This window comes from Marmota marmota, unplaced genomic scaffold (genome assembly GCF_001458135.2).
Source record: "Marmota marmota marmota unplaced genomic scaffold, marMar, whole genome shotgun sequence".
Taxonomy (NCBI): domain Eukaryota; kingdom Metazoa; phylum Chordata; class Mammalia; order Rodentia; family Sciuridae; genus Marmota; species Marmota marmota.
The window spans coordinates 12,642,822-12,665,475 of NW_026000240.1; the positions used below are offsets into that span (position 1 = coordinate 12,642,822).

Consider the following 22,654-nt stretch of genomic DNA (forward strand, 5'->3'; position numbering starts at 1 on the left):
TAGTTTAGTGGATTTTTCTTTATTCAAGTAAACATTTTGATTATAATACATAATAATGGACAACCATGTCACAAAGTACTGTCTGTAGTCCATGGCTTTGTGTAGCCTTCTTGCCTCCAGGGTGGGTATTTTTCCGGGTGATTCTTCAGGATCTGACTGTGATGCCCAATACAGGCTTTCCAATGGCAATGCATGCGTTCTAGAGGCCACCGCCCCATCTTTCTTCAGCGTGTGCTGTTTTATCCCACCCAGTTTATCCTCCATTACTTATAAAAACCCCTTTCTAAAATTCAACCTATGTCATAAAATTAACAAAATCAGGAGTTAGTATATATTTTCCTACTAACATAAAAGTATTAAGATTTATAACCCAATCTATTTGCCCTAACCTTTATAGAAATTTTGTAATTTCTAAAGAGTTAGAGTATCAACCCAACACGAAATATGCAAAGAACCTTATCACTGGGTGCACATTATAGATTGGAAATCACTAATGTACTTAGAGCTTAATTCTTCTGGAATAGCAACTCTTCACTGGTAACTACAGTGCACAAATAAGATTTTAATAAATGAAAATACAGTACCTGATTTGGCATAAAGTAATTATGAGATATTTTTTATTAGTAAAGTGCTTAAGAAACATTCAATTTTCTCCTACCACATTATTTGTCAAAGGCACAAAATGTCTCTGTCTCTTTAAAACATATTACTCATTTAAATTTCAGTTAATCGTAAAGTTTTACTGTCTTTCCCCCTCTTGGTAATTAAAAAAAAAAAAAAAACTACTGGAACAATAATATTTAATTTTTATTTTCAAAACTTCGCCATGAACATACAAACAAGACTAAACTTGATCCCCTCATTAGCTGTCTGTGTGCCTTGAAGCACTTGTGACAAACAAAAATATTTAATCTTTAGGGTAAAAGTTAACAAGGAATCAAAATATTTTCCCCCAAATCAGGGTAGGAACAGGAGAAATCAATAAATTAAAAATCATAGCTTTCATTTTATAAAAAATAGTCTGAATAATCTTATAAATCTTTAATGCTTACAAAAGCAGGAAATACATTTAAAATAGTCATTTTTAACACAGATTCATTTGAACAATGTAGATATGGTAAGGAAAAAAAAACTAAATTAAATAATGTTTCAGTAGTCTATATTCTCAGCAAATTCCACATAAAACTTAACCAATTTATAATTCCGAGTAAGACTTTAACTGCCAACAAATCAAACTAATTGTAGTTAGAACCTGAATACCAAGTTCTCTTCCATCTAATATGCTATACTGCAGTTTTAAATACAGCTCAATGACAGGTACTGAGAACAATACTTGACTGCATGGTTTCCACCGAAGACTACTGCAATGCAGTTTAAAACATGCTTTGGTCAGTAAATTAAAAAGACATAGATCAAATAAAAAAGGCCAGAGTAGCTGTTTCCGAACCAATTTACTGACCTTAAGAAAACTTTAAATACATTGAAAAGACAAGGAAAAAAAATGATCATACATAAAGTTACTACTTTTCAACATTTGGCATTTTATATTAACAATTTCCTTGCTTAAAATATTATTTTATACTCCTGTGCACTGATTATCATAGCTCTCTGAATTAAAACTAAACTATGGTTACCTTCTAGAATGTCCAATAGCGTGTGCATTAATTGCCTCTTTTGCACTTCCATGAAGATGGTGCTTCATCCTGTAACTTTTTAAATTTTGGACCAAGAAAGAACCACCAACCAAATCCAATAAGAACACAAATAATGGATTCCACATAATAACCATCCAGTGTTGTAACACATGAGCCGCCAAGTTTTTTGCAAAGCTGTTAAAAAAGAAATAATCATGAGTATTCCACAATTTCAAAATGGAAGGAAGCCAGTAATTAAAGTTTCTACTTTTTAATTAAAAGGATTAATCAAAATACATTTTGATAAAACATTTCAATATTTCATTCAATTCAAATGACAAAACGTTAATATGCTAATTATGCTAATATGCTAATGTAACAGGATTAAAAAACAATTTTCAGTTCTTGCTGTAAGCAATACTCATTTTCAAAATGAAGCTTTTCATATCTGGAAATGTGAAGAAGTTTTCAATGAACTTACTCTAGAAGTTGACTAATGCTACTTTGAAATAGTTTATCAACAAACCACTCACCATTCAGTTTTAGCTACAATTGTTATATGAATAGCCAGTGAATTTTTCCCTTTCTTATTATAATAAAACTTAGCTATTACTTATGCATTTACTCAACACTGTATAGGATCGTTACCCTCATGGTGGGGAGAGGGAGAGAGATTGTCCCTTCTTTGCTGAGAAGCATCTTTAAAGTGATGTAGTCTGGCTGTCAGAAATTGTTACATAAGTTGTGACAGATGAACTATATGCAAATTTCCTTTTTTTTTTTTTTTGGTACCAAGGATTGAACCCAGGGCACTTAACCACTGAGCCACATCCCCAGCCCATTTTTATTTTGAGATGGGGTCTTGCTAAGTTGCTTAGGGCCTCACTGTGTTGCTGAGATTGGCTTTAAATCTGGGATCCTCCTGCCTCAGCCTCCATTTCATTTTCTAGAAACTACATGCAAATGTGATTTTTAAAAAAAAGATGTAGTACACAGTACTTCTAGAGGAAAATGAGAAAGTTATGTCTTAATACTAGTTCAATATTATCTAAAAATCAAAACATACTTACCTCAACAGCATCAGGTGTTCGACAATTCTGATTTGATGCTCCTACACACTCTTTCACTGTGAGGGGATCCACCAACCAAAGAGCAACTGTAGAGGGCCAATTTCCTCCCAAATTGGACACAGTGTTTAAAAGGGTCATGTATGTTCCTCCAATAAGTGGATCACTAACCTTTGCATTGAAAGCCATTATAGAAACATACATGCTGTACAATGTAATCTAGGGAAAAATGTAAAACTTTTCAGTATGTTGGGGATTGAGCCCAGAGCCTCCAACATGCTAAGCACATGCTCTACCTCTACACAGCACCCATATTTCCTATAATTTTACTTATAAAGCTATGATCCAAATTAAGGACATCAAAATCAGGCTAGAAATATAACTCAGTGGTAGATTGCTTAGCAAGCATGTGTAAGGCCCTGAGTCCCATCCCTAGTGCCGGACACACATCCCCAAACCAAAACCAAACCAAACACCATCAAAATCATGATCCTGAAAACTAATTTTCATTATCTTTACTGAACTCAATTCAACAAACATTTATTGAGCACATACTATAAGCCAGGCTTTAAGACTATGGCAATACAAGTAAGAAACAGTCCTTTTATGCCTGAAGAATGTATGACAGATGGGAAAACAGAATCAACAGCTGTGGTAAGGTGCAGTGTTGTACACAGAAGTGCACACGTGGTACCACTAGGGTACAAACATGAGAGATTAACTCCACCATGAGCAGTCCAGGAAGCACAACACAGAAAGTGATGGGTGCACTGAAGGATGCATACAGCAAAATGTCATTTCTATACCTAAATACATACTATTTTGTTATGCGTGTGCATATATGTATTTATGCACATACATGTATTATACAGGTAAACACTCAAAGAAACATAGTTTTTTTTTATCCTATACACACACAGAAGGAAAATAGCATTTCAAAATTTGTATAAAAAACTAAAGAGAGGGCTGAGGTTATAGCTTAGTGGTAGAGCATTTGCCTAGCAAGTGCGAGACCTTGGGTTCGATCCTCAGCATCACATTAAAAAAATTAAATTAAATTAAAGGTATTGTGTCCATCTACAACTATATATAAAAAATATATTTAAAAAAAAAAAACTAAAGAGGAAAACCTTCCTAAAAGCAAACAGAACTTAAAAGGCTTAAATAAACCCTCTATTTAGGAAGATGGAAACATTGTTTCTAAGAATATTCCTTGAAACACTGAGACTCATTACATTATTCATTCATTCATTCATTCATTCATCTGTACTGGGGATTAACCCCAGTGTGCTTTGCCATTAAGCTACATCCCTAGCCCTTTTTCTTTTTTAAGATGGTTGCTAAAGCTGGTCTCAAACTTAGGCTCTTCCTACCTCTGCCTCTGTCACTTGAATTACAGGAAAGTGCTGCCACACCCAGCAAGTTATACGACATTTAAAAGGTTCCTTTCACTGCAGGCTTTCTGATTGTCATTAGGACATAACTTCCTTAAGGGCAAGATTTTGGCATGATTTTCTTAGCTATATTCAGTATTAAGAATTGTTCCTGGGCCAGGTGCAGTGGCACAGGCCTGTAATCCCAGCAGTTTGGGAGGCTGAGGCAGGAGGATCTTGAGTTCAAAGCCAGCCTCAGCAAAAGCGAGGCACTAAGCAACTCTGTGGGACCCTATCTCTAAATAAAATACAAAATAGGGATGGGGATGTGACTCAGTGGTCAGGTGCCCCTGAGTTCAATCCCTAGTACCAGGAAAAAAAAAAAAAAAAAAGAATTGTTCCTGGCATGGAATCAGTGATCACTTAATATTTGTTGAAGGATGAGTAAAGCACTATTTACTACAGAATTGGTATGCATCATTTCTTGAACTTACTTGGTCTTGTACCTTTTTTCCCAAAAAGCATCTGGTTATCTGAATTACTTTGACTACATTTGGGGAAAGTCTCTAATGAAATCTAAAGTCAAACAAATAATTTTGGGATGGTAACAACATAGGTTTTCTTTATCTGCACAGTGAAGCATTGACTGAGTTAAAACACTTCTTTTTGGAGATAGGAGGTACTAGGAATTAAACACAGGCGTCCTTTACCAATGAGCTGTATCTCCAGCTCTGTTTTATTTTTTGAAACAGGGTCTCATTAAGTTCTGAGGCTGGCCTCAAATTGTGATCCTCCTACGTCAGTCTCCCACATCACTGGGATTACAGGTGTGTACCACCACACCCAGGCTAAAACACTTCTTTTGGGCTGGGGATATAATTCAGTTGGTAGAGTGCTTGCCTTGCATGCACAAGGCCCTGGGTTCAATCCCCAGCACCACAAAACAAATAAGCCACTTCTTTTAAAATACATATGTGCCTAGCATTAACTAAGTATGGGCAAACACACACACACACACACACACACACACACAAAGTCTAGCCAGACCTCAATGATTTAGCAAACTATCTAACACGATCCACTACTGGAATTCTCCTAAATGATTTAACTGTGTGCAAAAAGCAACACTACTGAGCTTAATTGGTAGCCATATTTTTAGGTGTTTGTTAAAAACTACATTAAGAACTTAGTAAATTTAACTTTGAAAGGGTTTAGACAAGGTTCCTTGAAAAATAAACAACGACTTTGAAATATATATTAGCAATAACTGTGTTGAGTTCCAAAGTTACTGCTGGGGCTCTGCCATTTACTTGAATCACTTGCATTCAGAACAAAATACTTCATTCTGCAACAGAAGCTTAGGCAAGGCTAGAGCAAAAAGGAGATAGCTTCTTTTAGGGATTACAAACACAAGTAAGCAAGAAAACCAAGCTCAACATGCAGCTTCCAAAATCACAGAGTAAACAGTAACTTTCAATACAGAATCTAAACCATAGCCTAGTGCCTTTAATCCAGTGACCATCATTAGTTTTCAATACTTTCAGAAAGAAAAGATATTATAAATTGAAGAAAGAAAGAACCCAAATCTAGGGACAGACAGGAATACTTAGAAAGAGTAAAATTAACTGGCTTTGGAATCAGATCCAAAATGTCGTACATCATTTCTCAAATTTATCTGGCCTTGTGCCTTTTTCCCCATTAAAGTATCTGGTTATCTGAATTTCTTTGACTATACTCTAGGAAACTCTCTAATAAAATATAAAGTCAAACAACATCTTTCTTAAAAGATAAATGAATGAATCAATGAATAAATAAGAAGCTCCTTATCATGAACAGAACTCTCATTACATCAAAAGCTATCAGTTATGTTGTTTTGTTTTGTTTTATTTATGGTGCTGGGAGTTGAACCCAGGGCCTTGTGCATGCAAGGCAAGCACTCTACCAACTGAGCTATATCCCCAGCAAAAAAAAACTTTTAAGTTTTAAAATTCACAATCAACTAATTTTTTCAGTGTGAGACCCATGCTGAAATAATAACATGTATTATATTTTAAGGCAGCTAAAGAAAAATACCTTCTTTATTTGGCACAGAACAGCTCACTTCCTGGGAAAACCACAGAAAGCTCACCTGGTGTAAGGCGTAACTCAGCAGCACTATGACGTAGTAATACAGAGGGAATCCTCCCTGGTGCTCTACTTTAGGAGTCCACCACACCAGCAGCGCATACTCCAATCCAAGCAGCAATCTACAAAAAAAGGAGCATTGAGTTGACTTCCATTTAAGATTAAAAAACACAAACAGAAATCCACATGCCTATCATATGGAAGACGGCTGTATCTGAAACCCGTTGAAGAGATGAAAGTGCATATACATGACACTGACATGAAAGATGCTTTTCAAGCCTTTTCCCACACATGCTAAATTCATATCAGTGATACTGATGAATGCTCCCATTTTAACCTTTACAAAGGTTTTCATTTTTACCTGTAGGGCATGGCCTTGTAAAATACATTTAGTGGTTGTGGACCTGCAGTATATTTGCTGATAATCAGAGGCAATATTATCTGTAAAGGAACCATTGGAACTGCCAGTAGAGCTAAATGTTCTTTGGGTACTCCCTCTTCTACCAATTTCAGTCCAGTTACTGCATCTGCTGCTGAAAAACCAATCTGGGGAGGGGAAAAAAAAAAAGTTATTTTAATTTGTCATGAAATACTTTCTTCCAAGTACAGATTCTTTAAGAAACCTCAATTTTATTATTGACCCACAACAGTTACAAGTAAGTATGTTATTATAGCTGGCACAACAATCAATTTATATAAGACACAGTTGATCCTATGTTTTACTAATAATATTTAATAAAAACAACAGAAAATTTAGTATCTGTAGTAATTATACATGGCTCTGATTATAATTAAGTCTCCACTTCAAAAAAGTCCAATTTGTTACAATAAATAGTATGAAAAATTCACACTTGGGCTAGGGATGTGGCTCAAGTGGTAGTGCGCTCTCCTGGCATGCGTGAGGCCCGGGTTCGATCCTCAGCACCACATACAAACAAAGATGTTGTGTCCGCTGAGAACTAAAAAATAAATAAATAAATAAACCTCTCTCTCTCTTAAAAAAAAAGCTTAAAAAAAATAAAGAAAAGAAAAATTCACACTTACTGAATTGTATATTTTAAGTTTAAAAGAAAGAACTTTAACTCCAAGAAGTCCAGTTGAAATGAGGTGTTGCTGCCACATGTATATATTTTTGATGATTTCTAATAGATCACAACAAAGCTCCTAAGGACATCTAATGTTTCACTGTAATGTCATTGAGAGAGTGAATAAAATTGGAGGGGGGATGATGCAGTTAGATTAATTCTTAAAAACAACAACAACAACAAAGACAGGCGTAGAGGTGCACACCTGAAATCTCAGTGACTTGGACAGCTGAGGCAGGATGATAGAAAGTTCAAGGCCAGCCTGGGTAATTTTGTGCAACCCTGACTCAAAATAAAAGATAAAAAGGGCTGGGAAGAGTTCAGTGGTAAAGGATCCTTCTTCAATTCCCAGTATAAAAAATAAATACATATTAATGAATAAACTGCACATATTGCACTATTGTGTTGAGCTGAAGAACACTAGCATTAGACGTGAGGCTACACATTGTACAGTCCATTTATATATACAACTTAAAAGCAAGAAAAATAAATCTATAGTTTTAAAGCAACTCCTTACACATAGCTAGGCACAGTAAAAATTAGTACAACCTTCTGCAAAGCAGTTGAGTAATCACATTCTCTGACCTACTAGCTGCCCATTGAAGAATATTAGAAAAAATATTCAGAACACCAAATAAAAAAAAAAACACAAAAATGGTGCATTTTATAATTAAAAAAAACATAAACAAACTGAATATATAACAGAAAAATGACTGAGTGGATTAGGACAAACTGATATCACTACAGCCATTCTGTAGCTATAAAAAGCATGCTTTCAAAACCACTTAATGATACAGTAATATATTTTGAATAGATTAAAAAATTACAATGATCCAATTCTACTTTTAAAGTATATGTGTAAATATATATATGAAATGTATTTATACACACATATGTGTACACACATACGGAGAAAGAAAAAAAGGAGGGCTAAAAGAAAACATGCCAAAAATATTTATTTAGGACCCGCGATTGAACCCAGGGGCACTTAACCACTGGGCCACACCCCTAGCTTTTTTGTATTTTATTTATAGACAGAGTCTTGCTGAATTGCTTATGGTCTTGCTGAGTTGCTGAAGCTGGCTTTGAACTTTTGATCCTCCTGCCTCAACCTCCTGAGCCACTGGATTACAGATATGCACAGAAATATTAATTTCTAAATGATTACTTAGGTAATGTTATCTTGTTTGAACTTTTCAGCATTTTCTAAACTTTCTTTCCCTATCACTAAAGAGGAGAAAAAACTCACTATTTAAAATAAAAGTATTTTGACTGGCATGAGATGAAATCTTAAAGAGTAGTTTTGATTTGCATTTCTCTAATTACTAGAGATGTTGAATTTTTTTTTTTTTGTATATTTGTTGATCAATTGTATAGCTTCTTCTGAGAAGTATCTTTTCATCTCCTTAGTCCATTTATTTGGTGTTAAGTTTTTTCAGTTCTTTATATATCCTGGAGAGTAGTGCTCTATCTGATGTGCATGTGGCAAAAATTTGCTCACAAAATATAGGTTCTCTCTTCACCTCATTGATTGTTTCTTTTGCTAAGAAGCTTTTTAGTTTGAGTCCATCCCATTTATTTATTCTTGATTTTATTTCTTGCACTTTAAGAGTCTTTTGTTAAGGAAGTCACAATTATCAAGAATACAGACAACAATAAATGTCGGTGAGGATGTTGGGGAAAAGGCACATTCATACATTCCTGGTGGGACTGTAAATTGGTGCAACCAATCTGGAAAACAGTATGGAGATTCCTTAGAAAACTTTGAATGGAACCACCATTTGGCCTAGCTATCCCATTCCTCCACCTACACCTAAAGGACTTAAAATCAGCATACTATAATAATGCAGCCACATCAATGTTTATAGCAGCTCAATTCACAATAGCTAAACTGAGGGAAAAAAACTAGATGCCTTTCAATAGACGAATGGATAAAGAAACCGTGGTATGTATGTATGTATGTATGTATGTATGTGTGTCTGTATGTGTGTATATATATATATACACACACACATACACACACACACAAAATGGAATATTACTCAGCATTAAAAGAAAATAAAATTATGGCATTGCAGGTAGATGGATGAAGTTGGAGAATATCATACCAAGCAAGGTAAGCCAATCCCAAAAAAACCAAAGGCCAAATGTTCTCTCTGATAAGAGGATGCTGATCCATAAAGGGAATGGGGCATGGGAAAATTAGAGGAACTTTGGGCAAAGGGGATAGATAGGGAGGAGTTATGGGGGCAGAAAAGATGGTGGAATGAAATGGATATCATTACCCTAGGTACATATGACTGCACATATGGTGCGACACTACATTGTGTACAACCAGAGAAATGAAAAGTTGTGCTGCAATTTTGTACAATGAATAAAACTGCATTCTGCTATCCTGTGTACCTAATTAAACAAATTTTTAAAAAGTCGTCACATTACTAATGCCAATATGTCCATTAAAAAGAAGTCAATACATCGAGGTAACCAGAAGAATGAGAAATTATACTCCATCATATATAATGTATCAAAGGGAATCCTATGATGTACAGTTAATTAAAACAAACAAAAATAAATAAATAAATAAATAAATAAATAAAGCAAAGCCAGACATGGTGGTACACCCTGTAATCCTAGCTACTCTGGAGGTTGTGAGGCAGGAGAAATATAAGTTCAAGGCTAGCCTCAGCAACTTAATGAGACCCAGTCTCAAAACCAAACTTTTAGGGCTGGGGATATAACTCAGTTGGTAGAGTGCTTGCCTCGCATATTCTAGGCTCTTGGTTCAATCCCCAGCACCATAAATTAAAAAAAAAAAAAAAAAAAAAAAAAAAGCAGCAGCTTTTTAAAAAAGAGTTGGGGATGTAGCTCAGAAATAGAGCACTTGCCTAGTGGGAAACCCTACCTAGTTCAATCCCCTGTATGGTGGAAAACAACAAAAGAACAACAAAAAACAAGAAGAAAGCAAGGAAGCTATAATATTACCTCTAGAGGGATCAAAAGATAGCAGTAAAGTGCTTATGAAGATAGGTTTACATAGATAAAATAAAAATCTTGCCAGGCATGGTGGCACATGCCTTTAATCCCAGCAGTTCAAGAGGCTGAGGCAGGGAGATCGCAAGTTCAAAGCCAGTCTTAGCAAAGAGCAAGGCACTAAGCAACTCAGTGAGACCCTGTCTCGAAATAAAATACAAAACAGGGCTGGGAATGTGGCTCAGTAGTCGAGTGCCCCTGAGTTCAATCCCCAGTACAGAGAAAAAAAAAATTCTGTAAGATTCCAGATTTAAGGAATATTAATCCCTCCAGTAGCAAAGCTCCCTCCAATAAACTATACTTACCTTTCTTTTAACATGTCGTAAAAATATTTCAGAACTATAAAACAGAGACATTTAACAGACTAAGTCACCAGTAATCTCATGTATTTTATGATTATTTCTTTTCAATATTTTAAAAAACAATCCAATGGATTTTTAAACAGGCTTCTAATATTCAAACACTTCCACACCTTTGTAAAACACACTCAGTTAATAATTTCACTACCCCAGAATTAATGGTATACTTGTTATAATAGTACAGAACTATTGCTGTTTTTCAAATATATATTTTTTAGTTGTAGGTGAACACAATATCTTTATTTTAGTTTTAGGTGGTGCTGAGAATCAAACCCAGTGACTCACGCGTGCTAAGTGAGCGCTCTACCACTGAGCCACATCCTCAGCCCAACTATTGCTTTTTTAAGGCATTCATTTCTACTCCCAGCATTAATGCTGTTAATTAAATAAATCAGCAGTTCTTCACACTGACATAAATCTTTTCAAGATCCCAAAACATTTATCTTACTTTGAAATTATATTTGATAACCTCATTAAGTCATTTAAAATACATTTAATAAAAATGTTCTTTTTTGTTGTTAAATTATAATGGCAGTGAAAAGGAACTTATATGAAAAGTTATTGAAACTATTCCCTGATATTGGTAATTATAATAGAATGGTACATTTGCTTTATCAGTTTCTTACCTTTGAAGTTAGAATCAGAAGGCAAAATGTCAGAACTGCTGGCATTTTTATAATTGTAAAAAGCAGCTTGTAAGTATCTGTGATCCCTTGTGTTTCTTCTTTTACTACCGATACTTCTTTGTTTTCTTTTTTCAGAAAGGCAACTAATGTCGTTGTTATTAAAAATATAGTTCCCCAGAAAAAAAGAAAATCTGAAATTAAGAATGTTTTAAATCTGTAATTAACTTTTGAAATGACATAACTTCATTGATGCTAAATAACTCTGTTTACAACTTTTCCTCAACTAAAAAAAAATTTTTTTAATTTTCTAAAAAATCAAGTGATATAGGTGCCTATCTATTAGGCCCCACATGAGGCACAACAAGTAACAGTCCTACTTCTGCTAAATCTGCATTAAAATACCCAGATCCAGAACAGGCATGCAAGACTTTACCATGGAAAAAGCTTGACTGAGTTGAATAAAACAAGGACAGGGCTGGGGGTAGGAGATGTTCTTCATATCCCAGAAGATTCATCAGTTATACTTACACATACCATTTCAGCTCTTTATTACATTACAACAATGCAGACAATAAGCAACTGATGGTTATTTACATTAGATTTTTCGTTTCTAAACTGTCCAATGTTTTTGATGTTTATTATTATATTGTGTGCATGTATGAATATGTAACAATATCCCATCATTGAGTACAACTATAATACACTAACAAAAAATGTGGGGAAAAAATAAATTAAAAATTTTTAAAAATCTTCTTAAGGCTTGATGGTACATACTTATAATCCCAGAGAAAGAAGGATCATAAATTAAAGGCCAACCTGGGTAATTTAGAGAGACCCAGTCTCAAAATAAGCCGGGCACAGTGGAGCACACCTGTAATCCCAGCAATTCAGAAGCTGTTAAGTTCTGAAAAAAATACATAATACTTTCACTGTGACTAGAAATTCCAATTAGTAATTTCTATATAAATCTTTAAAAATGTTTTCCAGGGCTGGGGATATAGCTCAGTTGCTAGAGTGCTTGCCTCGCATGCACAAGGTCCTGGGTTCAATCCCTCGTACCACATACACACACACACAAAAAAAAAATTGGCAAGTCTTACTGTATGTTAATTGTACCTCAATAAAATTGACATAAAAATTGTTTAAAAAAATGTTTTCCAGTTATATACTACTTTAAGAGTTCTATTTCTCTAGGGGAAATAAACACCTCCTCCTCCTCTCTTCTTTTTGTTTTCTTTTGGCAGTACCAAGAACTAATATAGGGGCCTCACATATACTAGGCAAGCACTCTACCATTAAGCCACATCCTCAGCCCTTTTTTTAGTTTGAGACAAGGTTCTGCTAAATTGCTCAGGTTGGCTTTGAACTTGTGATTTTTCTGCCTCTGCTCCCAAGTAGCTTGGATTACAGGTGTGGAATAAGATCAAACAGGTTTCAGTAAAGCTTGCAGCTAAGTTTATTCTTAATTTCTTTGTGCTATGAGGAAAAAATATCAGTACACACGAAAGGAGTACTGACAATGGATCATTTAGAGCCCAAATTCAAGGGCTTTCCATACCTCATACAAACAAGAGCAAAAAAAACAATAGCCAATGAACAGTTTAGCCTCTCCCAGAAGTTTATGAATATATTTATTTTAAATAATGACCACTAGATTATTTATTTTAAAATTCATGTATTTCTCCTTTCATTTATTGATTCCTTTTGTGGTGCTGGGGATGGAATCCAGGGCCTCCCACATGCTAGGCAAATGCTCTACCACTGAACTATATATACCACCAACACTTTTTATTTTGAGACAGGGTTTCACTAAGTTGCCCAGGCTGCCTGGAAATTTGGGATCCTCTTCCCAAGTGGCTGCATCGCTATGCCCAGCAAATCATTATTTATTCATATTACTTTGATGTTAGAGAACATCCATAGCATGATATAACAATCACTGTAAAGACATATCATTATTGAAAATATATAAATACTGCATATTAACAATTTGGTTAATTTTGATACATGCATTTTATCAGCAAAAACATTGATATATAAACATATGATCAAGATGTCAAAGCTGATGATGTTCAAGTTCCATAAATATGATTTTTAAACAAAGACCTGTAAAGTAGCTATAAGATCTTACCTAGTATACCCACCAATGCAAAAATTAAGAGCATGTAACATTCATCAGAGACCAAAAGCATACAAAAACTAGCACCTGAGTGTCTATTACATAAACACTGGGAAAAACAAGGATATCTCATTTAAATTTTAAAAACCTCTGACCAAGACAGACAATATATTATTCCTACTTTGTAAACAAACAAGATCATGAACCATACATGCCAAAGGTGTGATTCAAACTCAGGTCTAGTCTCAAAACAAGAATGTTTCCATTACTTGACCAGATGCTCAGATATACCCACAGCAAGGAGACTCTTTTCTACCAGCCAGATACCCTTAAAAGAACAGGTATACATTTTAGTTAATTCAACCATGAGGTCTGGAACATGGATGCTACCGAACTTCTTTAAACTGGCTACTTGTATCGCACCCCCCTATCTCCTCCTCTCCATATGGTGGTATGCCAAAGGGAATGCCAATCCGTAGAATAAACAAACTTCCTAAAGAATTCATTCTATTTGTTTGTGTGGGTAGGAGTACTGGGGATTGATTCCAGGAGGCACTCCCAGCCCTTTTTATTATTTGAGAACAGAGTCTTGCTAAGTTGCTGGGCTAACCTGGAACTTGAGATCCTCCTACCTCAGCCTCCACAGTATTACAGGCATGAGCTACAAACCCACATGTAGCTTTCTCAATAATTTATAGGGAAATACTGCAATAACAATATATTGGAGAAGGAAAATTTCCAAGATTTATGATAAAACATTATACTTTGAAAAAACTTTAAGTTTTAAAGGCTTTCATTGAGAACTTTGGACTTTTGTGGTGTAGAATCACTCTTCCACCATTGGGAGAGAGAAAAAATAAGCAGCACTGACTGATACAACCTGCCTTGGCTCAGGTCAGGTTCCCTCCCTCCAGCTCTAACAATCCGGAAATCAACTTCAGTCCTTCAGAAGCCAATGGCAGGAAAGCAACCTGATAACTTCTGATCTAAATAAACAGTCAGGCATTCCTTTCACTTTCTTGGTTTTGGTAACTAACGCTCTACTCCACCAGTCAGGGCATGAAGGGTCTGGATACCCACCAGTTCAAGGCTCTCATTTTCACAGCAGAGAAAACTGAAGCAATAATATTATAGTCTGACCCTGGGCCCTCACCTGAAATTTAGCAGAAATAGACCTTTCTTTTATTCCGCAAATCTCTCCCTTAAACATTGCTCAAAATAGCCAAGCCACTGAAGAGAACTCACACAAAACATTGTTTGGCTTGGGGCTTGAGATATAGCTCAGTTGGCAGAGTGCTTGCCTTGCATGCACAAGGCCCTGGGTTCGATCCCCAATGCCAAACAAATAAACAAACAACACACTGTTTTGCTTATACAAGGTACTCCTCTTACTTGGGGGGTTAGGTTTTTAAAAGACAGCATATATCTCAAATAAAGGGTAAATACAAGGTTAATTTGGAAATCATCCCAATTTCTTATATTTCTTAATCCAGCAGGAAGGTACAACTTATGCAATCACATGTTATTTCATTAATTCCAAGAATGTCGGGTTTTCCTCCAGAGGTAGAAGAGATTGTTATTTCATTAGTCAAGCACCAACTGAAGCAGCTGGCTTTCAATTAAGGGGCATGTTATTCCACTAGACTCAAACTCAGCCTACCACATAGGACTGAGGCTAAGAGGCCAATATACTCAATGCTTCCAAGTCACCTTAACTCTGGTGCTTTTATTACTGAATACATGTCAGTAAATCACTGTTCTGGCCAGACACAAAATTCATTTAACTAAAAACATACATCTCTATTCTGAAGCTATGACAGGAGGTTCTTGCATCAACTTTTACAACCTTTGTACAATATGACATCCCTCAATCTTTTGAGCTGAAGTCAGATTTATAAAACTGTTGGCACTCACATCACATCAAGATTCAAGGTTGGAATCAGCAGTTGCAGTTTGGCAACTTCATCCTCTTCAGACAGTATTCATGTAATTATTCCAGTATTTTATTTTATTTTTTAATATTTTTAGTTGTAGATGGAAACAATACTTTATTTATTCATCTTATGTGGTACTGAGGATCGAACCCAGTGCCTCACACGTGTGAAACAAGTGCTCTACCACTGAGCTATAACCCCAGACCCTCCAGTATTTTATTTTATTACAACTTATATTGTGCTATAAAATTAACAGACTATGTAACTATCAGACCAACTAAAACAAAAGAAAAAACAAGAACACCAATGCTGGCAAGGATGGAAACAAACTGGATCACTCATTCATTGCTGGCAGGAAGATTTAATGGCACGGTTACTATGAAAACAAGGCCTTTCAAAACTAAAAATGGACTTTCCATACAACCCAGCACCTGTTATCTTAGACATTTTTCCCAGGGAAAGGAAGACTTATTTTCAGAGAGTAGAGTCAAAAACTAGAAAGAACTCCTTCAATAGATCTGTTACTAAATGAACTGAACTCCTTCAATAAATGTGTTACTAAAAAAAACTGTGGCATGTCTAACAAATACTTCTGCAGGACATGGTTGTGCATGCCTGTAACCCCAGCTACATGGGAGGCTAAGGTAGGAGGATCATGAGTTCAAGGACAGCTTGGACAATTTAATGAGACTTTGCCTCAAAAAAGTTAAAGAGACAAAGGCTAGGGATGTTTTTCAGAGGTAAAACACTACTGAGTTCAACTTCAAGTACTGTTAAAAAAAAAAAAAAAGTAAATAAAATACTTTTCAGAAATAAAAAGAAACCATTAATACATACAACTTCGAGACGCCTCAAAGAAATGATGCCAAATGAAGAGAGTCAGTTTCCAAAGGATACTGAATGATTTCATTTAAGAAATAACAATTATAAAGATGAAAAACAGATTAATGGCTACCAGGATTTAGGGATGGGTGGAGAGGAAGAGATGGATAGTTACAGAGGCAACATAAAGGAATCCTATAAGGAACCATTACAGCTGAGTAACCTTGATTATAATGTTAGTATACAAGTCTGGACATGGGATGAAATTGCTCAAAACTACACACTTAAACACACACACACACACACACACACACACACACACCCCACTAGTGTGTACATACTTAACTTGTGAAATCTGAACCAGGTCTACAGATTGTATCCACATCAATTTATTGGTTTTGATGTTATACTATAGGTGTGTAAAATGTTGACAAGAAGAAGCAAGAAGGGTGCATGAGATTTTCTAAAAAACTTCTTTACAATTTCTGGTGAATTTATAATTACTTGAATATAAGTTTTAAAAAATATGTGGAAAGTTTATATAGGTGAAAGTTCTAAGATTGTGCTAGAATTCAAACAAAAAAGTTAGAAACCTCTAGGCATGTTGCAATCACCTATTCTACAGTTTAATGAATGACCATTGAATTTTAGCCAGTAGAGACAGTATTCCCAAAGAAGGAAAAGAATGAAATTAAAGAACAAATATAAAATGCAAGATTTATTCACAATTGTGTCTAAAGAATGGTAAAATTAGGGATTTTATATTTTACATTTTTAATTCTCTAGAAACAGAACAGCTCTTTGTATTAGGTAAGTCTATTTTGCCTTCTCAGATTATAGTTTTTTAGTACACTAAACATGAAAGCAGGATACTGCTTATAATTAGTCACTGTGATTCTTACACTGATAAAGTTATATAGTAAAGGCTAATACAATTTGCCTCTAAATAATTCTCAACATTAGAAGTGAAATTCAAACTGATATAAGACAAATAATTTTTAAATTTACAGTGTATTTTGTAAATGAACTAACCACACAAAAGCATTTTCTAGTTCTTTACTTGATCAAGAAAACACACAATATCATTTCTTCTTTTCTTTATATTTAAACAAAAAAAGTTTTAAGACTTTCCTTCTGGGGTGTGGGTTTTTGGTTTCTAATATCTAATTTCCCCTGAGTCTAACCCCAGCACTCCTCCATTTATCTCACTTTACCACTTGGGCCCCAAGATTTGAAAATAAGTTCAAAAAGATCCACCAGATTGATTACCTTGTTCCATTGAAGACAAAAAGGGAGCTAAACACAAGGGTTTTATATCATCATACTTTGAATGACATTAGCTTTTAAGATAATGAATTGTTTTCTAAATGTTTTAAAAAATAAACGGTACTTTTAAACTGTTATACATTAAAGTTGAACTTTTGCCAGGCGCAGTGGTGCATGCATGTAATACTAGTGGCTTGGAAGGCTGAAGCAGGTGGATCATGAGTTCAAAGCCAGCCTCAGCACTAAGAAACTCAGTGACACCCTGCCTCTAAATAAAATACAAAACAGGGCTGGGGATGTGGTTCAGTGGTCCAGTGCCCATGAGTTCAATTCCCGGTCCCAAATAAATAAATAAATAACTTAAAGATTGAACTTTTAGGTGTTTAGCTGTGTGAGTTTTAACACATGCAGAGATTTCAAATCACTACCACCATAATCAAGATACAGAAGAGGCCAGGTATAGTGGTGCACAACCATAATCTAGCTACTTCGGAAGCTGAGGTAGGAGAATCACAAGTAGGAGTTCAGCCTGGACAATTTACAGACACTCCCCCCGCCCCCGTCTCAAAATACCAAAAACAAAAAATAAAAAAAACAAGGCTGGGATGTAGCTCAGTGTACAGTACCCCTAGGTTCATTCCCCAGTATGGGAGGTTGGGGGAGATACAATTTCATCACCTCCCAAACTCCCTCATGCTATCCATTAATACTTACCTAACTTCTCCCCACCCACAACCCTAAGCTAAAAACTACAGATCTGTTCTCCATTTGTATACTTTTGCCTTTATGAGAACATAAGATAATGTTTTAACCTTAGATGTGGATGCTAAATGATGTACTTCCGTATATATAACTGGTCTATTTAGTAATGGGCCAATTAGTCCTGCCTCAATTCTAAAAAGAAGGCCTAGTTGCATAAAGGGAATTTCCAGCTTTTCTTGAATATATATAAGATCTAGTAATCCTGGGATCCTACTGCCACAAGAAAACAATTTATTGGAATTGAAACTCTTACCTTTATAGGGGCATGGGTTTTCATGTCATCATTGTCCCCTCCAATTCATAAACTCTCGAACCAACTCAGTTGACTCATTTACATTATCCATTTACCCACTTCATCATTTTGGTTCACAAATCTTCACTATAAACTGAGTTCCTTGGGAACAGAAAATTCCCGGGTTTTATTAAATCATAACACCTACCACCTGGATAGCACCAAACTGGCATTTAGTGCGGAGTAAATGGCCTAGACAGTTAAAAAAATTAACACAAAAACTTCAATCTGCCATTTCTGGAATAAGGCACTCCACAGCAGGTTGTTTAGACATCAGGACTTACAGTGTTTAGACATCAGGAATTACAGTGTTGCTTTTCTCTGGTAGGAAAGTCCAGTCAGCAAATGATTATGTTTAGGTTTCAAGGTTTTTCCTAATGCTATCCTACCAACTATAGGAAAAGCACCAGATAAGGACTCAGAAAACAAACTACCAGTACATGTCTATCTCTAATCAGTTGACTTCAGTTTCCATATATATGAATGAAATATATGAACTTTTCAAGTAATAAAATTTTATGTTCTTCTGGATTACTTTCATCATTTCTTGCAGCTTGAAAGGTCTCTCTTTGCCTCTAAGGATTCTTGAAAACCAGAAAGCCTATTTCTTTCTTTTTTTTTTTTTTTAAACAAATAGCTTAAGTAATTTATTTGCAACTAAGCTTGTTAACACTATATAATTAAAATGTACAAAGAATAATGTTGCAGTTTTTGGTTAGATTTAAGTCAGACATTCATTAATAAGGAATCTTTGAATGTGAATATTCCAGAAATTTCTCTAAGCCATCTGATCAGAACAATTGTCTCTGAATATTACCTTATTTTGGAAGGTATTGGCATATTTGAATTAAACTCAAAAATTTTCAAAATAAACCATAATTTAAAAAAACTATTCTATGTTCAAACAAAACAATTTTAATAGAACTTTCCTTTCCAGAAACAATAAAGGAAACAAGGCATTCTGTAAAATGTGGTCCTGAACAAGTCACAGTAAAAAATAAATGTATATTTAACTCCACCTCCTCAAAACAGAGTCTACTTTCTGCTCTGCAGCCTTGGAAACAAGGTGAAGAACAGCCTATAAGCAACTTCGGGTAGGGGGTTGCCAAAACAAAGCTCAAGCAGTTGAACATGGACACCTCAGAAGAATTTGGGGGAACCTGACCAAAGAATCTGAATTGTATTTTTAATAACTAATACAAAAGTGAAGTGGTTCCTCCCAAGTAGCAGTGCTGCTGGGGCCTGGCCCAGTCCCTTGCTCAACTATACTATGCTCCCGAGCAAACCCCAATGCTTCTGCTCCAGGAGAGACTGTTTCCCTTTAGAGGTACAGTGTCCAGGGAGCTCTTTGATTGTATGAATGAGGTGAGCAGCGACTCCACGGGGTATTTTAACCAGAAAGCCTATTTCTTGAGTTCAGGATTATCCTGGATCCCTGAAGGTACAAAAAAAGCCAATCTCAGCCTAATAAGGCTTTGTGTCTAAAGGGTTCTACTCTCATCTTAGCTTTTCTGTTCTAAATTTACTTTTTCAAGTACTACTTTGTAAACACAGAACATATTCAAAATTTTAAAAAATTATGCCTCCTTTTAATAGATTTTCTAAACAGTGCCTGTATGTTTAACTCTTCTTTAATTATCTAAACAATTTCATTTGTTTCATGATTTTTTCTTGTTAAGTTCCTCAAAATGATTGGTTACAGCAAGGGACTTAGCTCAGTGGTACAGCACTTGCCTAACACGTGTAAACCCTGTCCCCTGCCCCCCACCAAAAAAATCCACTGAAAAAAAAATTGAAGGAGAATAAAACTAAAATGTTTAAACCCTAAAATAGAAGCCCCCTACAGGTAAGTTAAATCAAAAAGTAAACTATTTTTAGAATCTACTGGAGAAAAAACTTCAAATTCCATAGTTACTAAAACAGCTATTCAAAAGATTAAGTAAGTCTAAACAAAAATCCAGCAAAGAACAAAATAACTGCTATCTGCAATGCAATGCCCAACTCCAGCAGGCAGTCAATGGCTGGCAACTCTAGGCTCCCCAAAATGGACCATCTCTCCATTCCTTGGCACAGGGACTGTGTCTTATTCACAGGAGGCCCTTTGAATCCTGTCACATGAGCGACTCAATGATGTGTGAATGAATTAACAACCCTGCTCCATTCACCAGAAGGCTAGATGAGGACAACGGCACAAGACTGGGGTGGGAATGGATCTGAATGGAGCTGGAAATCTCAATCCCACAAAACCCAAAGGTAAAAATGTGAGCCCACAAGCTAGCCTTTTAAAAAAAAAAAAAAAAAAAAAATGTGCATCTGTGACTCAAGCAAGTGCCCGTGGGTCCCTAAACTGAGAGTTTTGTTATTTTCTGGGTCGCTTCTCCCTATTCACTGTAGGGTACTGATCAACTACCACTGCTGTACAGCAGTCGTTCAGCTTTATTGTACTTTCAAAGCCCGCTTTAACCGGACAGAAAACACACCTCGAGTAATTTACCGCGAAGATTTCCAGCAAATTAAATAATGAGCTTCCCTGCGACGTCAAACACACTGTCCGAGAGACCCAGACACCTAAGATAAACTTAGCAGCGAAATGGTTTAAATACACTACCTGAAAGAGTAACAATTCCCCTTGGTTGAGGCTGAAACCGCAAATATTTGTTACAAAAGTCGGCTGATTCAAGGGCCAAAAACAAAACATTGCCCAAAAAGTAGCCAGCGGTTTGGCCCACGGAATTGCAGGTGGAAGCATAGCCCACGTTTTCTCGGGATAACATAGTTAATGCCCAGCCATCCACCGCAATGTCCTGAGTGGCGGCCAAGAATTCAAACAAAAAGAACGTCACGGTGAGAGTGACCACGTCGGGGGTCCTACCGTCCGTGTTCCCGAGCAAACGGTCCACCTGGGTGGACAAGTAGATCATAAAGAGTCCTAATATATACTGTGTAGGGACCAGCCAGGATTTGCGCCGACCGAAGTTCTTAAAGTAGACCGCGTCCACCAACGGGGCCCAGAGCAACTTGAGACTGAAGGGCCAAAAGACGAAGCTGAAGAAGGCCTGGTCCGTGTAGCTGACGTTTTTGCTCTGCAGGATGAGCGGGATGCTGCCCGCCAGGCCCAGCGGAATGCCCTGGAGCACGTAGAGGAACAGCAGCAGCAGAATGCTGCTGAGCTCGGCCCGGCAGCCGCGCGGGGCTTTGGGGAAGTCCACGGGGTTGGGGTCCCTCAGGAGGGCCTCCCGGTCCCCCTCCCCGCCCGCTGAGGCCGGGTGGGTGTCCTCCCAGCTGCCTGGCGGCAGGGGGCCGATCTTCATGTCCAGAACGTGGTTGAAAGTCCCTGGCCGCCGCTGCCGACTGTTGTCCTTGTGGGAGAGAGTGGGCGACATGTCAGAGACGAGGCAGAGCCCCGCCTGCGGCGGGCCCGGGCTGAGCGTGTTGGCTCCGTCGGGTCCCAGGTCCAAGGCGGGCGCTGTGGACCCGGGCCTTGGGCTTCCAGGAGAGGCGGGGGTCCTTCCCACTGCGGCCCCGAGCGCTCAAGAGCGCAGCCAGTCCCCGAGCCGGCACCGACGCCTGGGGACGCGCCCCTCGGAGCCGCTTCAGGGATCCCGGAGGAGCCCCCCGGGGCGGCCGCGCCGGGCTCGGGGCTGGAGGAGGCGGCCGTGGTGCTGTGTGGACAGACAGTCGGCACCCCGCCACTTCCAGCCCTAGCCGCCACCAGCGCGGCAGAGAAGACTTTCTCCACAGGACTCCGAAGAACAGATAACTTCCTGCCTCAAGCTTCAGGAAGCGGTCCCTCTCTCAAATAGGTCCCCTCCCCGCCTCCAGAACTAGCCAATCAGGACACGCTCCCGCGACCTAGCTCGGAAACAATGCTCCGTGGGAACCCTTATTCCCTACGGTCCGGCCCTTCGAGGGGCACTAACGCCGGCGTACCGCGGCGGCTCTGTGAGCGCATGCGGCTGTCTGGACTGCGTGGGCCTNCTCATTGGGTTGCGCCGCCACGTGACGGGCACGCCGGGCATGGGCAGCGCTGGCCAGCGATGGCCGCGGGGCGGTACTCTTGGCAGCATTTAAGGCTCCGTGAGTGTAGTTAAGTTCGCTGTGGGGCTTCGCGCTGTGGGGTCTGCTGCTGTGTGGGCCAGTAGGGGGAGAGGACCCGAGGGT

The 22,654-nt window shown here is 37.5% G+C and overlaps 1 protein-coding gene across 4 annotated transcripts; it reads right to left on the reverse strand.

The window, feature by feature from the left end:
* On the reverse strand, positions 1-22,281 carry Slc33a1 (solute carrier family 33 member 1). Of its 4 annotated transcripts, XM_015486931.2 has the most exons (7): positions 21,102-22,276; positions 11,299-11,489; positions 6,560-6,744; positions 6,203-6,320; positions 2,705-2,920; positions 1,635-1,829; positions 1-295 (listed from the first exon to the last, which is right to left on the reverse strand). In XM_015486931.2, the coding sequence occupies exons 1-6, from the start codon at positions 21,874-21,876 to the stop codon at positions 1,662-1,664; spliced, it is 1,653 nt and encodes a 550-aa protein (XP_015342417.1). In that variant the 5' UTR covers positions 21,877-22,276; the 3' UTR covers positions 1-295; positions 1,635-1,661. The 4 variants fall into 4 exon arrangements, with proteins under 4 accessions (XP_015342417.1, XP_048650356.1, XP_048650358.1 ...); XM_048794399.1 differs by having other exon boundaries at positions 1-1,829; XM_048794401.1 differs by lacking the exon at positions 11,299-11,489 and having other exon boundaries at positions 1-1,829; positions 21,102-21,242.
* Positions 22,282-22,654: the final 373 nt, after the last annotated feature.

What these genes read in the sequence shown, in the direction of transcription:
- Slc33a1 (XM_015486931.2), bottom strand. Translation starts at nt 21,876, where the DNA reads ATGTCGCCCACTCTCTCCCACAAGGACAACAGTCGGCAGCGGCGGCCA. An exon ending in TTCTGATTCTAACTTCAAAG is followed by an intron (nt 6,745 to 11,298) that starts GTAAGAAACTGA and finishes TCCCCTCCCCAG; the next exon opens with ATTGGTTTTTCAGCAGCAGA. An exon ending in TACAAGGCCATGCCCTACAG is followed by an intron (nt 6,321 to 6,559) that starts GTAAAAATGAAA and finishes CTTTTTTTGTAG; the next exon opens with ATTGCTGCTTGGATTGGAGT.